General features: G+C 38.3%; 1 protein-coding gene across 11 annotated transcripts in view; it reads right to left on the minus strand.

The window, feature by feature from the left end:
- FRMPD4 (FERM and PDZ domain containing 4) overlaps window positions 1-18,792 on the minus strand; it is a 325,110-nt gene that overhangs the window by 51,539 nt on the left and 254,779 nt on the right. For all 11 annotated transcript variants that reach the window (XR_014940584.1, XR_014940585.1, XM_085531752.1 and 8 more), the window contains exons 3-4: window positions 17,753-17,913; window positions 15,244-15,346 (exon numbers count right to left, since the gene is read on the minus strand). Coding sequence is in view for 9 of the 11 variants with exons in the window: in XM_085531752.1 (XP_085387878.1) it covers window positions 15,244-15,346; window positions 17,753-17,913 (264 nt within the window). In the remaining 2 variants the exon portion in view is untranslated. The remainder of the gene's footprint in view (window positions 1-15,243; window positions 15,347-17,752; window positions 17,914-18,792) is intronic.

Raw genomic sequence — 18,792 nt, forward strand, 5'->3', positions numbered from 1 at the left:
ACGTACTTAGTTTTTTGAGCTTCAAAGATCTTGCGAGCAAAACGCGCCTTCAGTCCAGCTTCCCACAAACAAAAGCTGCCCCGCTAAACATAGGTGGCAACAGTTTTGTGAAGGCTTTAAAATCTGCTTGAGCTAGTGCACATCATTCCAAACGGATATGAGATCTTCGTTGAAAGACTTGAAATAATTGTGAACAGCCACAGTTCTGCACAGACTGTGCTCATGGGCACCCACAACTTCGTCATCCTATGTGTACTCTCCCTCATCTTCCCATTCCACTAGCTGCATTTCCTTAGGGATGGGATGTATTTTTCTGCTAAGTAAATGAGATGGCTGCTATCCAAGTTCTTCCCCATTCAGATGTTCATATTCAGATAAAGCTATCTTTATTTCTCCTACAACATCCTAGCTGGGTTGAACTTCTTACATCTCTCTTAAAAGGGACAACTTCAGGCTCATTTTTGTCACTCTTCCCAAATTACCAGTACACTTTCAAGAGGGGATGGCACTGCACATATTCAGTGGTTACATTTAAAAGTTTATATTGCCTCTCTTCTCTCACTTGATACTCTTTTCCTTTTTATATCCCTTTTATAATCATTCTATTAGCTACAATGTACTGCTCTGAAAGATCTAATTCAATGAATTATTTATTGCAGTGGAATGCTGAAGCATGAAATACTAAACTACTCCTTGAAGTTTTTCCCTAGGCTGAGTTCTGTAGCCAAAGGGACCAACACAGGAATATTCACATTAATGACTTTTAATCCATTTACTCCAAGCAATGAGCACATCCTTGTGCACTTCACCTTGGACACGCTTCTCCTGAAGCAAAGCATAAACCTATCAGAGGCCACATTCCACACACTGTGCTGGGAAACTGACCCCACCTTACACTGCCAGCACATGTCTTCCAAAGCTCCTTTCCTTAAGTCTGCATTTCTGGAACCTGACTGCTCCAACTATTGCCATGTGCTAGTAGTGCAATCAGAGAGAGGTGGGAAGGTTCAGTGTCAGGTTACTGCAAAACCACACTTCACGTAATTAACCATATTGTGGCAGACACTACATGATTTCCTCAATGCTGCTCTATCAAACGCAGTGCATGATCAACAGCTTGCAAAGAAGTCAGTACACCGAGACTGCTCCCTCAACTAACAAGTGTAGCAGACAGCAGAATTGACTCTGAGAGGCAGGCACCACGCATCTTAATAAAGACGCCCTATACATAACTTCTTCCCACAATCTCCTTATCACAGAATCACAGAATTGTAGGGGTTGGAAGGGACCTCTAGAGATCATCGAGTCCAACCCCCCTGCCAAAGCAGGCTCCCTACACTACGTCACACAGGTAGACGTCCAGGCGGGTCTTGAATATCCCAGAGAAGGAGACACCACCACCTCCCTGGGCAGCCTGTTCCAGTGCTCTTGCACCCTCACTGTAAAGAAGTTCTTGTGCACATTCGTGTGGAACTTCCTATGCTGAAGTTATCTCGCCTCCCCTTTCTTTCAGTAGGTTTCTTTTCTCTGATCTTATGGTGCTGTTCACCAAAGGTCCCTCTCTACCATCAACATGCAGCCTCATAGCTCAGGGGCTTTAGACTGTGATCTCACATATCCTGGGCTTCACTATTCCCTGTGCTAAGGCATGTTTCAGGAGCTGAGCACTGCTCTTTCAGTGCTGTGAGACAGAGCAAAAGGATCATGACCCCTCTCAGAGGACAAGTGTGGTATTTGGCACACAACCCTAGTGGGTGTACAGCTGGGCTTAATAACTCACAGCAGATGCATACAGCTCCCTGATAGTGTTCCCTCAAAAACTCTTGGAAGAACAAGACAGTCCTCTGTACCCCAGTGTATGTTTCCATAAGGACAGAAAGAGCTAAGAAAAGTTTTTGCTTCAGGACAGGGAGGGTGGCTCAGTATTCTCAACAGTATTTCAAAAGAAGGGTGGCCAGTGAGGAGTAAAATGTGATTGTCCTCCGCTACTGTGCACTCATGAGGCTCCATCTGGAGTACTGCATCAAGATTTGGGGACCCCAGCACAAGAAAAACATGGAGCTGCTGTAGTGGGTCCAAAGGAGGGAAGATGATAAGAAGGCTGAAACACCTCTCTTATGAAGATGGGTTGAAGGAGCTGAGGTTATTCAGTCTGGAGCAGATTTCAGGGAGACCTCACACTGGCCTTCCAGTACTTGAAGAGAGTTTACAAGCAGGAGGGGACTGACTTTTTACATGGCCTAATAGTGATCAGGATGAGGAGGAATGGTTTTAAATTATAAGAGGGAAGACTCAGGTTAGGTGTCAGGAGAAAATTCTTTATTCCGAGGGCAGTAAGGACATGGCAGAGCTGCCCAGAGAAGACGTGGGCACCCCATCCCTGAAGGTGCACAATATCAGCTTGGATGGGTCCCTGGGCAGCATGATCTAGTGGTTGGCTGCTCAGCCCATGGCAGCAGGTTAGGACTGGGTGGACTATATGGCCCCCTCCAACCCAAGCCATTCTAAGATGGATTTCATGGGCAACACTTTCCCAACAAACATGCCATCATAGCAGCCATGAAACCATGGGTCATCTCCGCTGATGCAGGAGTGAGGCAGGGGAAGCAGTGATGTGAAAAACAAGGCAAGTTCTGGATGGCCATGCAGATTTTTATGAGTGCAGCATGCAAACTTCTGTTCATTGCTGGCAAAAACACATAGCTAATGGTGATTGCTATGTTGAAAAATAGAGTTCTGTATAGTGTTTTGTAGAGAATTTGCTCTATTAAATAGCATTACGATGCTGTTTATATCTGTTGTAATTTCCATGGAAATACATAGGAGGCATTACTTTCAGATCAACCTATGTACAATCTTTTTTTCTTTCTCATTGAAAAAGAGTGCGTTGAATTTTTTTCCACTCTCATGTGCCAAGATGTAGTATATTTCCTTCCTTAAATTCACAGCAATTTATATGAAATATTAATGAACTCAAGCCTGCTGGACACTGAAACATTATTATAATTGGTGTAGAACACTGAGAAATTGTTTCAACGCTTTCAAAGAAGAAAAAATGCTATCTTTACTAACACATTCATTCCAATATTTAATTAAAGGCTTTGAGCACAAACAGAATTTCAGATAAAATGCAGAACAAAGGGGTATTTTTAGTTGCAAAACTATAGTTTCCTTGTAAAATTGAGCAGCACTGAGAATGACATGAGATAAAGAAGTAAAAAGAAACTGGTCTGCAAACTAAGTTAATTAGTAATTTTTAACTTTTTTGATGTCTTCCATAATTGAAAGTTGTTGCTACTACCCTTGGTAAACTTTTAGGCAGATGATACATCTTTATGTCACATGCACACTTTAATGATGCACAGAAAAGCATATTGAGCATAAATACAATGTAAGGGATGAAAATCTCAGTACAATGATTAAGCTTCATGACTTCTACAGCTTTTTCTTAATACAGATGACTTCAAACTACTTCAAGTGCTATAGCAACCAAGTTTCCTCTCCAGAAGAAGTGCTGCTTTGCTTACTGCTTTCCAAGTAACAGGCCTGTTGAAAAGTTCGAGTATTTATAAAAAAATGAGCAGATCTACAAAGCAGGCTGACAAGACCTTTTCCTCTCTTGGAATCTTGTTTGATCCACAAGTTGAACAAATTTGGTTTTAACTAAACTTCAAACCAAGCTGACTTACTTTATTTAACAGTGAAAACACTGGACTACAGGGATTTTCCCTTATGCAGTAGATAAAATACATTAAGCTTTGGCCTGCCTGAAGAGAAATAAACTCTAGCAGAACAATTAACATTTCAACACATACGATGTAAGAAATATGCCTTTTGGGTGAGCAAAAGTTGATGGCATTATGGGGTTATCTCTGAAGTCTTTATCTTGGTATTCTGACATTCTTCTTGTTTTCTCTGTTTATCACAACCAGTTTGTCCTGGTTGCTCAGACCAAGGCAAATTAAGGCTAAGACTAATATGCTTTGGAAATCACCTGCAGCAAAATACATGTGATCAGTCCTTCCCTATTACTGTTGCTGATTCCAGGAGATCTGTGAAGACTTGGATGTTTCAAGTCAAATAAACAACAACAACAACAACAACAACAAAAACAGAGAACAGTATACTTGGGAAAAAGCCTAAAAAATGCTAAAACTAAAATGCTTCTCTTACACTATTCTCATGTTGCTTGTAATGAATTACAACTGATCCTTTGTGATACTGGAAATCAAAACAAGGCAGAAGTGACTGATAAATGCCCCAGAAATCTATCACACCAAATGCCTTTTGAAGCATTTGGTAGTTTTTAAATATTTGTTTACTTTTAGCCATTTTTATTTGATCCTAGCTTTTGTCTTCTGTCCTTTGTTTAAAGAGAAACTGTGTTTGATCTCTGACCTTTCACTTTGATCCAGGGTCATCCCAAACAGAGTCAGTTTTTAAACAAGAAATCTCATGCTTGGGACTAATAAGACATAATACATTATAGTGTTCTCCTTCTCTGTTAACTAAACTTCTGATTGAGCACACCAGATAAACTTTAATGTAGATACTAATTCTCCAGGCAATTTTGAGAGTCCTCATAGGCTACACCATAGCTAAATTAAAATATAATCTAAATATGTGTTCTGATTTTTCTAGTTTATAAACCAATTCAGAAGGTTCTGAAACATTTCTATTCCAACTGCATTAAACTATCTACTGCTAACAGAGACTGACACAAAATTACTCTTTATTGGAGGGGAGCGGTAAGGAGAGAGGATTGTGACTTGCTAATGACCACGTTAAGCCTTATGATCTTAATTACCAGTATTTTTTAAAAAGCTTCCAATAAAATTCAGGCCCTGTCTACACAAAAAAAAAATCATAAAATTTTTAAGTTGATTGCATTGAGAGCCAGGTCCATTTTTCTTAGAACACATTTATGAAGTCTAGACATCTCATTCCCTCTGAATCAAAAAGAAATTTGGAACAAGAAAGGTTTACCAGAATAGTATTCATCCATGTCCTTCTCATCTCTACTACTGTTGTGATTTTCTAGCCGCATAGACAATGCACAAGTTATTAGTGTCAAGTACCATTACCGCCACATGCCTTTGTCTGACAGGAACCATAGTGTCAGAGCAGGGATGTGAAATGGAAATTTAGAGATAGGCACTGTACCTGGACCCTAATGTTAATAGGGATTGCCACCTTCTGTGCACATACAGTCTCAGAAGCAGACTAAAATTCATTTTACTTAGTATATTTAGTTTGAGATGTAAGTAGGATTATGATACTAAAAAGTAACTTTGAGTAAGAAAGTTGGAAAGACAAAGCATTGGCATGCCAAAGATAGATGAAGTTCATGACACCTTTTGGAACTCCAGAGTCATCTTTTCTTCACATAGTTCTTACAAATTCTACTGTTATACCAATGGACTATGAGCTACCATGGCCCCTCCACTTTGCTTGCAAAATGATTTTACTCATTTTTCAGTTAGACACTCCCCCAGTCTCCTTCCCACCCACCACAGACAGTGTGCTGATTCCATCCTGGCAACGAAAAAGTGTTCCTTAACACCAAACCTGGGGTTACAACACCATTCAATGTGCTAACTCCTCATACTACATCTGCAGCCCCTAAGAGAAGTCTGAAACTTCCATTAATTCTTTATTATTATTTTTTTTTTTCTTGATTGCATGGTTCAAGATTTTTAAGCTATTCATTGTTGTTTTTCTTCCCCATCTGCTTTGTCTGGACTCTAACAAAGACATAGCAATGACACTAGGAGTTATGCTAGCTTTATTTTCTCCAGTCTGACAAACAAATGAGTTTTTGTAAAATACACAAAAGCCTTCAAACGCAGACCCTGCCAGGAGATTCTGCACAACTAACAGCTAAAGAATAAAGCTGTTTCGAATTCATGAAACCAAACAAGATATTGCAAATCAATCACGGTCTTTTCACCCTCCTCTCACAATAGTTTAAATTACCTTTTACATTTCCTATGAGCACTGGTGCATATAAAACAGTATTCCTAAAGCAGGAGATTAAAATCTTTACCCTTTTCCTTTATACAAGGCACCTGTAGCAGACACAGCCTTCCAAGGGTCAACTCAGAAAACCAGCAAAACATCTCATTTGCCTCCAAGCACTTGCCATCACCACTGCTCTCTTTCTGTCAAAAACAGCATCTGGGTAATTCACAGTAACTACAAGCATTGTGCTTGCTGTCTTCATTTCCCTTTCGCTTGTTTAAAGGCATACTTCTCTGTCACCCTGTAGCTATACAGGCAACAAATAAAAGAGGTACCTTCTAGGTCCCAAATGTCTAGCATTGTCTCAGCTTAAAAGGGAATGCTGATGCCATCACTGTCCACATTTCATTAAGGAAAACTGATTAGAATACTGAAAATTCTAACAAGGTGATTCCTAGAGTAACACATGTGTAGCTATGATTGTGTCCAAATATAAATAGCCAGAATGCAACTTCTGCTTGCAGACAAAAATGCTTGGAAATACCCAGTATGTAATACAAGGCTCCAAAAAGCATCACAGACCTTACATCATGCAACTAACACAGCTCCTCAACTATGTCAATATTTTCCATTACTGTAGCTTCACTAGATGATGTCTATATGCAGTCAATAACAGACTGGCAGGATGAGGGAGTTGTAAACTTCTCAGTGGGGGCTGCAACACTTCATTGGAAGGGCAAAGTGGCTCAGTACATGCAGTGGTGAAGGTACGTCTGTTATCTTCATACTTTACAACCACTGCTTGCTGGCAGCCCATACTGCTTTTTCAATCTCAGAAACTCTTCAGCACAAACTGACACTTCCCTAGCAAGCTCCTGAAGCTCTCTCTGTCTTGTTTTCCTCCTTGTTTTCTGCTCTCTGCTAATTAAACTGCTCTGTGCCACAGTGCTTATCCTGTACAAGAATAGTTATCCCGTAGTAACATGTTCCAAGGTAGCCACACAAGCCGCACAATATTCAAGTACCAGCGGCAGGATGTAGAGGGCTATCTTGTCCAACAAAATCTTTTATGGTTTGGACGGAAATGGCATCCAAAGAAGAGACAGGTGACAGTGTCAGGAAAGAAAAGTGCCCTTTCTGCCCCAGACACAAGACATGAGATTTTTAGGCACGTCCTCCGATCTATTTGAAAACAATTACTCCTCAGATGCACAGAGCTTGCAGCCATACCACAAAGAGGGACCGACATCTGTTACAGAGCATGTCATACAAAGGAAATCCATCGTGTGAAAGGGTTAATTCACAGAAGATAAGATTAAAGCTGACTACTCATCTATATGTTTTTAGATGTAAGCAGTTATTTTGAAACATTTGCATCACTGTTTTAAAGTAAATCATAGCTTCAGAGTAAATGCCCCATGCCCCATGCAGACAAGTATTTGTTTAGTTGTACAAGCAGCAAGAAGCCTGCTTGTCAGGGCATGGTAGTGATAGAAACATTTGCTTGTTCATATCTAAAAAAAGGACTTTTCTATAGCTACTTCTGCATTGGGCACAGCTGTTCCATACCTCTGCCTGTACCTCTGTGTTCTGTTCCCATAAAATAACTTGTTATGGAACAGCTGACCTGAAATTCATCGTAACTCCAAAAGATAACAAAGTTTAATGATGACATAACACTTCAACTGGATGACACATCAAGCCTTGGAATTTCAAAGCGACAGTAAACTCGCTAACTGTAGGGGGTATCCAGCTTGGTGAACATAAAAAGAATCTTATAAATTAAGTTCTGAGTATTCCAAACCTTTGAACTACTGAGCCCAAGCTTGTCTAAATCGTATCAGCTAACTTGCTGCTAAGAACACAGGAACAATATGAGACTGCATGCTTTCACCAATACAAAGCATTTAAAAGAAAATGTCCGTAGTTTGCATCAGTTTTAACAGTAACAAGTCATATCTCTCTACAGCTTCTACCTCAGCTTAAATTTTACAGGCCTTTGACAAGGTGGACAAACTATTTGGAAGCATATTATAGGATAAAAATCTACAGAGACTCTATTCAATTCTCAGTACGTTAGCTCAAGTACCAGAAACACCTCACCATGGCAGCCAAGAACACAGGCAAAGTAGACAATTCTAAACCTGAGCTATCACACTGCATCAGCTAATTTGTTATCTCTGTTACATTGTAGAAATACCTCAAAATGTGGAAGATATATATCAAACAGCATGCTTTGAGTCTGCCAGGAACTGTGCTGTCCTATTCTGAATCTCAGCTCTACGCTTGGGCCAGCTGTTAGAGGCTCTTAATTAAATGTCTTATCAGAAAACTTAATGTCCATTGATCTCACTTGTAAAACTCCTACCAACTACAAAGAATTTGGTCCAACACTTTGTCCCTCAGTTCAGCATTATGTATCTAAAAACATTAAACATTAGTCATTCACAGTGTCAAGGCTTGAAGCAAAAATGTGTACAGCCTCTGGATTTATGTACTGAACTGGGAGCATAATGGAGTACCCTCAAATCAAGAGTCTGCAAGATTGGTTTTTCAGAAATAGTTGGCTTCAAGATTCTTGATTGCTATGCAGTATCATGGTTAATAACTTAATATGCTTGATTTTTGCTATATGATATAGATGAAGAAAGAATGTCTTTAATATTAAAGTTCACCAAAATTGCTTGATACAATATATGAGATAGTCTAAGGCTGGAGACAGAAATTGCATTTGAGAACTGATCTTTACAGCTGCTGAGAAAAGATGATGATGACAGGCACTGCTACTGAGCTCATTTTTGCACTCACATTTAACTGCGATGGTACAGAGAATGCAGACTGGTCCCCTGACACACTCAGTCAAATGGCAGCAATGGAATCCTTATCCACAGCTGGATGATGGCGAGGAAGGTCAGGTATTGATTAAATTTACTTTAGCACTTAAAATGCAACACAGCCTAAAACCCTGGAGGGTTCTTTCTCTCCAGTCGTATGGTAATATAGATTCAAACAGAAATGCTACTGCAGAATTGAAAGTATCCTCTAGGTCCCCATGACAAAAACTTGCCATCACATTATTTTATGCTACTGCATGTCTCTTAAATAGAAAGTAGAGATAACAGGAAAGAAAAGCCCTTAATGAATTGCACCTTTTTTTTTTTTTTTTTTTTTTTTTCCCGTAACAGCTTTGCAATTAAAGTCTTTTGATGGAATTCCACAGGAAGACAAATACTGATCTATTGCTTCCACAGTTTCAAGGAATGAGATTAGTCTGCTCTAATTTAGCAACAAAAAAGTCAAGTTTCTATTCTGAGATGGTTTTCTGTCCTCCTTCTTTAGTCAATGAGTAAATAAAGCTTTCTGCAACAGGACAGTTTCACCTAAAAAGGCAAGTACTTCATACAGGTCATGCTCTTCCAGTGTCTCTGCGCTTGGGATGTACAGGGAACCTAGATAATTATTTTATTCAAAGTATAAACAAGTACCATTACTGTGCCCTGTTTGGAGTTTTATGAGGTAAGCATTGTGTCTGTGTGCCACTCAAACTATCAGTAAAATATCTTGCTAAACAAAAAGACCCTTTCCTCATGTTATGGCCCTTGTAGATAATGCATACTTAGTAAAATCTGAGGCCACTGAGTAAGACACTCATATTATAGAAATTATCAATAAGCATATTATGAGGTAAATGACTGGTTGGATATATTTCTTTATGTGTTTTAAAAGAAGCTGTGGTATGTTATACTGATTCTTAACTACAAAGATGCACATTTAATATTAACCAATGAGAGTGAAATAAACGTAAGCAAATCAACAGGCACAGTACATTAATAAACTGTATGTGTCAGATTTACACTGTTGGTTACTTTCAAATACTTAAAAAAAATCCTATATTCTGCAATGACTTTAATGGTATCTTGAAGTACTAATTGTTAAGTATGAATAAAAAGCTGTACACCACAGAGTCTGTACTATCAGCAAAATAAAAACAGGATGAGTAGATCATACTACAGTTTTGAAAAGTCTTTACTTCAAATGCATACTCTTTCTTCAGTATTGTGTTCACTTGCTTCTTGCCTTGATCTTAACAATGCACTGAGAAAACTGGGCTTGTTTCTCCTTTTTCCAACTTCAGTAACTTTATGTCTTGAATGGAACACTTCTAGAATGCAACCACAAGTGACTCTTGTAAAGGTGACCTCTTTTTATAAGGGAAAACATAAACATGACTTCTAGATTTCTGCTTGGAAATAGCTCAGGAGAACTTAATACGGTACAAAAGTCATTGAGCATTACCCAGAAATAATGAGTGCTTATGTATTTGGTCTGCAAACCACACAGTATTCATCTCTCTGCAACCTTGGCTTTCAAAGGATGACTTGAACACTAATTAAATGTTGCCAGTAAAGCAGGACTAAAATAATTAGATGGATGAAAATGATCTACAGGGGATATTTATAATGAATAACTCTGATAATCCTCAGTCCTGAGACCTCCTAGGATAACAACAGTACCCCTTAATTCTTCTAAAAAAACACATACGTGCACAAAAACACAAAAAAAACAAACCACCAACAAAATCTTTCACCATATTCCTTCTCTGTACAACTGGAGTCTGCAGAGGTGGTTTTAAATACAGTTTATAGTTAAGAAAGCTCATTTTCAGGAAGAAATAGTTAGAAATCACAAACATAAATAAAACATCAGCATACAATCGAGACACTGTGAAAATCTGTGTACTGTGTGTTCCCTTTATTTTCTTGCATTTTCATGTAGTAAAACTGTTACACAAAATTGACTTCCTTAAAAGACTGGCGTAACCATTTTTAACTTTTTTTTTTTTTTTTTTTAGGAGTAAAATATACATAATGAATTTGCACCTAATAAGATAGCTGAAATTGCAGCTGTTTTGCTTAAGCAAAACAAAATATTGTGAAAACATGGATGCTATTTATTTTGTGGATAATTTAGAAACAAATCAAATGCATTGCTTAGGGACATGCTCTTTGCTAATGAAAGATTTACTGACATTTTTCAAACGCTCTTTGTCCTGGTTTCAGCTGGGACAGAGATGATCTTTCCTTCACAGTGTCTGGTATGATGCTGTGTTTTGGCTTTAGGAGAAAAACAATGTTGATAACACACTGATGCCTTAGTTACTACCGAGCAGCACTGTACACAGCCATAGTTGTTTCAGCTTCTGTTACTGTCCTGCTTGTGAAGTGAGGAGGCACCGGGAGGACACTGGGAGGGTGACAGGACAGAACCAGCACAGCTGATGTAAACTGGCTAATGAGCATTCCAAACTATAAGATACCATATGGAAAAAACTTGAAAAATGGTGGGAATTTGGCCAGGAGAGGCTGCTGCTGCTTGGGGCCTGATTCTGCACTGGTCAGTGGGTGGTGAGCAATTGTTTGTGCTTTACTTGCTTTGTATATATACTTGCATACATACAATTATCATTACTATTATCTTTTTCTTCTTCCTTTTCTACTTTGTTTTCTATACTGATTCTCTCCTCCATCCCACTGTGAGTTGGAGGTTGGGGAGGTGAGGGTGAGCTTACTTTGGTGCTGGGTTAAACCACAACATTCTCCTTGATGGAAGTTCTGAACCTTGTGTAATATTTTTGGATTGAAGATGGAGTGGAAATTTCATCTTCCATTTTCTTTTCCCTTCGTACCACAACTTTTAAAAAGTAAATTTCCCAGCAGTGCTTTTTTTTGGAAAACAAATATTGCATTGGACTAAAAGTTCTGTTTATTTTTCAAGGTTCACCTTACAGCTAACATTTCTATATACTTTAATTTCAAATTTTTGAGTCCAGTTAAGCTTGATAAAGCTCTACGATTATCCAGTTATGAATTGTATCTTTTTTCACATGCAGTTTGTTTTCATTGTTTAGTCTACTGTGATCCTTATGCCTGTAATTTGAAAGTAGATTATTTTTTCTCTTGGCAATCATAAAGACAAATCATTTCATGTCTTTACAAAAAGCTGTGAGGGAAAGTTGCATGAAAACAGTCATAGAATTTCACATCACAAATACAATATATGCCTTACTATACCTAATCAGCCACAGACCAAACAATCACAGAAGAATACTGAGTTGGAATATCAATTTTTCACTGGATAGCTGCAGTAATCAAGACATGGCACAACATAAAGCTAAAGAAAGAACTTTAACTTGATACGACTCTGAAAAGCAAAAGCCCAGTGAGGTTGGTTGATCTTCATGGAGAGCCTCCTTCAAGTGCCAGAATGGTCCACTCTGATCTGCAAGGAAGTGGGTAGTCAAGGTAAAACACAAGCTTTGCTCCATAGGGAACTCCAGGCTAAGATCCAGCACAAAACACAAGTGTGCAGGAGATGGAAATGGAGGCAGGCTACCTAAGAGAAACAGAAAAGTACTACTTGGCCAGGCAGGAATGGAATTACCAATCGGCCTCAGCCTAAGCTATCACTGAAACCAGTGAAGATGTGAACATTAACAAGATAGGCCTCTTCAGGGACATCAGCAATGAACAAAAAGTCACGGAAAAGCTGCTGAATGGGATGGGAAACCTAAATGAAGACACTAAAAATGCTGAGGTACTTGATGCTTTCTCTGTTTCATTCTTTAGTAGTGAGCTATACTTTCAAGACACCCTTGTTCCTGTGCTTACTAGACACAGATTGAATTAGGGATTGGATAGGCAAGTGGAGCACTCACAGGCCTATGGGGTTGGGTGGGGTGAATCTAAGGCTGCTGAGGGAGCTAGTGTATGCCTTGGAAAAGTTACTGTATAACACCTTTGCAAAGCCATATTGATCAAAGTAGGTTCCTAATGACTAAAAAAAGAGGAAAATATTGCTTATCGTAAACAAAACAAAACAAAGCAAAAAAGAAGAGAAAGGGGGCTAGGAGACTCTGGTTCAGTAAAGTTCACTTCAGTCTCAGAAAAATTTTCCAGTGAAAATGATGTGGGGTCCTGCAACAGAACATGAGTCTACAGAGTCCTCTGCCAGTGGAGTGAAGTGCATAGTGTGCTGCACAAACAAGAGCAGAGACAGCAGGTTTAGGGAACTCATTATTTCTTTTCCTTGCAATGCTGTGGATTTACCATTCTTTCCAGTTTGAGATCTCAGACGTTCACTGACAAAAAGCTGCAGTTAACTACAATTAGAGACTCCAATGGAGGGCCTCTATGACAGCTACAAGGCTTAAGCATGAGACTTAGAACTGACTGAAAAAAAAACTCGTGGTTTAGCCTGAGGAAACACAGTGAGAAAGCCAAGTTTTCTAATATCTAGTTGGTTACTACAGAGAGCAGAGCTAGACCCCCGACACAGGCAGGCAAGCATGGAACAAGAGGTAAAGGCTACAAATTGCACCAAGGGAAACTACAGTTGGATATAAGGAAGGAAACCATTTATGATACTCACTGCCTCCTCTATGCATCTAAAACATACTCATTGCTACCACCTGGAAACAAGATTTCAAAGCTGCTTCTATCCACATTGAAAGCTGAAAGCAAGTATTGTTTTCCAAATTACAGACATACCCTATCCTCATGAAAATATTTTGTTATATAGAAGCAATTCATTACTTCATTGGCCTAAAGAAAAGCTTCTGCTATGTTGTCAGGACATACAGTGACAGTTTCTAATCATTTCAGGTGTCCCACTGTCATGAAAAGAAAGCCCTTAGCTTCAAATGCTGTAATATACAACTCCAGTACATTTCACTTTGAGACTAATCAAAGAATGAGTCTCTGACAAAATTCCAATGGCAGATAGATTTTGAGAACTGAAGCAGGCTTATAGTATAAAAAAAGTGTCACCAAAAAATTTCCCTGAAATACAACAGCACCTAATTTGTTACCTATAGAGTCAAGGTAATTAGGAAGGGCTACATTCTTATTCAGTTTCTCATCTGAGAGCAGGCAGAGGAATCAGCCACAGTAAGCCCTGTTTGTTTCAGCTGTAATTAGTCTATTTTCCTAGTTGTTATTACTACGTGTTGCTGGCAGCATATAAATGAGATGGAAATCCTAATTTTGATTACTAAGATATCAAATAATCAAGAATGAAGACTTCAATATGAACCCTTTATGAAGACATAATTATATAAAAAATGAATTTAAGATCCATTTGTGAAGCCTATACCAACGATCAAGAGACCATAAGTCACAAATTTAATAGGGGTAAGATTGTTTCTGCAGTTTATGGGGTCTCTTTATCAGCAAAAAGCAAGTGTTGAAGTTCTCTCCTGACTGTTATCTGTCTTTCATGTTAATACTTTTTAAAAATCTGGAAATGCATGGTAATTTGACCACCCTCATCTAATAGAGATAAAGGCATGTGTTGCTTGCACCTATTTTGCTGTAGTTATACTATTTTCGTAGCTCCTTTCCATAGCAATTGAGCATCCATCTACACAAAATGTGATTTGTAAGGGGAATATAACTATAAGGGCAGCTTGTCCAGTTCTGGAAGCAAATGAAACTTTTCAAAACCATATGGGTGACACTGATGACACTGACAGCTTCCAGTCCTGAGGAGAGGTACCTGCAGAGTTAAAACTTGTATATGTCCTAGAAATTAACTAGACCAATTCAGCGTTTGTACTAGTTACTCAAAATACAGTTTGTTAGCCACATCACATTGGTTTCTTCACCCTGAGCATTTTTCAGTTTCTCTTTCCTTTCTTTCTATGGCCTACTACAAATATCAACCCTTTTTCTTTCCTACTCTACCCACTCACACATTTCTCTTGTTTTCTGCCTCTACACAGCCCTGCCTGTTCTACTCACACAAACTCTTTAACAGCAATCCGCCCAAACATTAAGCACTCTTTGAGCTTCCTACATACTCCTATCTCCACTCTCAAAATTCCACCAGCACATTTTCTTTACTTTTCACATACAACAGACCATCTCAACTTCCTTTCTGTAAAAAATGCAACAGAGAAACAATGACTGGAGCTGCTTAGCTCTAGGTTTTATCTTTTCAATAACTTATACCAAAACAAAATGCCCAGAGAATACTATTCCTCCTTTGATACTTGAGCATTTTGGAACTGTTTCAATACCCTATTATATTTTTGCAGCTACCCAAAGGACATTTAAAAGGATGCTTCATTTCCGTACTAGAGTATCTCGCCCTTATTCATTATGACTGAAAAAACATTATTTTCTCTTTTCTCCACCATGAGAAGGCAAGACTGCTGTATAATCAAGTGACTGCACAGGAAGTAAGCCAATGAGTTCATCGTTTAAATGACAGGACATCAACTACCTGACAAGGTCAATGACTCTCTCCCTCGGAGCAGTGCTGACTGGCTCATCATTAATCATTATGATCTGATCCCCCGGTATAAGCTTTCCTTCAGAGGGGCCGCCTGCAGATAAATGAAAAAAAGCAAGGTTAGTAGACTATTCAAAATGTATATACACACTCTGCAGTTCATGTGCTATGAGTCCTTTCTCTTCAACTAATGGCATGTTTAACACTTTTTTTAAAATTACTTCTCCACCAAGATTATCTTGAAAGCCAGTGACTTAACAGTTTCCACTGAAGTTACTTAAGTAAGTTCCAAAACAATATTTGGGCACCTAAAAATAAGGGCTAGATTTTCTGGAGGAGAACTAAGGCCCATTAGAGTGACCTGATTCATTTTTCAAGGTGGGATCAGCCATACTTCATTGCTTGCTTACTGATCATCATAGTGTCATAGTCTCGTGCAGGTTGGAAGGGACCTTAGAGATCATTGAGTCCAACCCCCGGGAATCGAGCCTCCCTTGTAGCAGCGCGGCACTTCTACCACTTGCACCACAGGGGATTCGAACCCGGGCCTCGGTGTTGCAAAGCGGCATTCCTACCACTGTGCCACCGGGGCACACTTGTTTGACATTCAAATAAGATTTGATGCTTGTTTGACATTCAAATAAGACCACCCCTGGTAGAGTCTCCTTTTCCTATAATTATGAAATCCTCTTTCACTACTGTAAGATCAGGAAATCATCTTCTCTGGTGTCTACATGTTATTTCTTGTCCCAGCCAAAGTAACACTGGAGAACATCATATTCCTTTTTTCTATGAAATGTCATTCACCATGTTGGAAAGTCATTTGCACATCTTTCCTCTGACTTTCCTGTTCTGGGCAAAACAAACCTGCTTCCTTCAGTCCTAAAATAGTAAGTTCCTATACCTCTAGTCTTGGAGTCTCTTTTCTTGCATTCCTACTACTTGGTGATCAGAATTTTACATAACATGTTCAAAAGCACTGGCATTCTCAATGCAGACATTAAAGATTAGTGTAACTAGGCAATCAGACATGTGCCAATGTGCTTTCAAATTTCAACACTACTAAAATTCATGTTATGTTGTATAAAATACACGTAATATTCTGCTTCCAGCATGATTAATTGCCCGAAGGAGTGTATAATATCACAATTCCAAATCAAAAGTTATATCCTCTAGTCTCTCGTCTTTAAGCTCTTTATTGACAATACATACAAAAGTACAAAAACAATCACCATTACGAAGATGAAGTCTTAAAAGAAAATGTTTCAGTATCAGAAACAATTCACTTAGTGGTTAAGCTAATGCTGTTCCTCTCCTCTCTTTGACTTGAAGATTTTACTTTGCTTATACATCCAGCATTCATGGATAGAAATCCATATACAAGAAGGTTGCTTTGAACTCATCTTTCCTTCTATTCACTTAGAATGCAAGGTAACACCTTTTCCAAATTGAACTCTAAAATAAAAATTACATTAATAATGCTAACTTGGGAGAAAAGATCTGTCTGTTTCAGTTCAAATATTAGTTACAACACTCTCTCCATCTGAAAGCAATACAAATAAAATCAATGCATACACGCGGGTAAATGACATCAGAACTCCATGCAGTCAATTTAGCCTCTCCTCTGCTCTCTATGGGGATTCTGCAGAACATATTGAACAGGAGCAAAGTCAAATCCCTGTCCTTAGCTTCAAGGCAATTTATGTAATAACTGAACTTTTAAGCATAAAGCCTGCTGGTTCAGTAGACTAAGCAGTCCCATAAATTCAAAAATACCAAAAGCCTCAATAATTTTCACTGCAGTTAGGAAGTTTTGTACAGACGTTTTGATCTTGCTTCTTTTGCCACTCGATTAAACAGAAGAATCCATAAATAAATAAATAAATAAGGAAAGAAAAAAAAAAAAACAAAAACACAGCAATAATATTAAAAAATAACAACAAACCATCAATAATATCCTTTGAAGCTGATGGCAGCATGAAAAACATGTAAGTTATAATCATGCAACTCAGTATACCTCCTGAAAAGCTGATTAGATGACAATGATGGTGACATCAAATCAATATGAACATAACTGGGAGAAGACCTTTTCTGAATGAAGTAGATCAAGTTTGTTTCAGGCAAACAATAGCAACAGCTCAGAGCAATAATCTAAAACTGACTTATTGTTAGTGTATTTATGTAGCATTCAAAAAGGAGGAAACTACTTCCTAATCCTATCTTACCAAGCAATTTTGTTTACTTTTTCTACTTGACTACCTCAACAGTACTTAAATTTGTAAACACGTTTCATCTCAGTAGATTAAGTTCTCAGTCAGTATAAGTGCATTCACAGAAGTATTGTTGACACTCAAATAATTGCACTTCTTTTGAAGAAAACAAGAGAAGTCAATACAATTTTTTAGGAATGTCACTACAGCTATTTTCTCATTTAGCAATCAAGCCAGTTAGTGATACTTGGCGCCATGTTTGCTTTTGGGGGCAGGTGAGGAAAACATACCTGGTGTTACTGAGCGTACAACAACTGGCTTTTCACTACCAGCCACAAAACCAAATCCTAGCACAGGATCCCTCCTCATTTCCACTTTCCGAGGGGCTGGAGGGGTTATTTGGCAGCTCTCTATTCGAGGGTCTTCAAATGTGGCTGATTGTGTCATGTGACTGTGGAAAAATAAAAAAAAAAAAATACATGAAAAAAGGAAGAAATCATTAAAACATGATTTTGGGATATCTACTAGAGCCAAGTAATTTCTGCTACAAGATGAGATGAAGAATTGAAATGTTCTCACTGTGAGAAATAAAATATCAATGTAGTAATTCTTAATTATATTTTCTTATACATAATACTGTTGTTTACAGGTCTCAAATACTAATCAATATTATAAGCCTGTAAAAAGGTCCCTCTTTGACAACATACATTTAATCATATCCCATATATGAAAGAAAAATAACCCAACAACAAAATCCTTGTCATCTGTGTTTGAATTTTCCATCCTTCATTTGTCAGAAGGGAAAAACAATAGTGACCTCCTTATAATGTAAAACATACCAATTAGACTCTGTAAGCCTTTTGCAAGAGGAGATGAGAGGCAATTGGTTTTCTAAGATATTAAGAAAGATTCAGAGTGGAGTCCTTTCAGACTTCCTAAAGCACAGGTAACATCTCTATATTTCTTTCTTGAGTAAACTCTCCATTGACATTCCAAACTGTTCCAGCAGAAATGGGGGGAAAGAACATATTAAGAAAATCTCTTAATCAGCAATTACTAGAATACCTTAATTTCAGCTTAAGCATTATAACAAAGTTATAGTTCTAAAGTTCTAAAAGAAAAAAAAAAAAAAAAAAAAAAAAAAAGAAAGAAAGCTATCCAATATAACAAATCCAGGAAAGATGTAATGGATTAAAAGCATAGAAACCAATAAGCTAGCACTAATGAACACTGAAGTGTGGCCACTGCAAGCAGACTGAACTGTTCGTTGCTTTGCACAGGACTATACTTCATGTTTCCCTCCCGATGACTGGAGCAATTAATTAAGCTT

This window comes from Coturnix japonica, chromosome 1 (assembly GCF_054131305.1).
Source record: "Coturnix japonica strain WE chromosome 1, WE-NBRP24, whole genome shotgun sequence".
In the NCBI taxonomy this organism is placed as follows: Eukaryota; Metazoa; Chordata; class Aves; order Galliformes; family Phasianidae; genus Coturnix; species Coturnix japonica.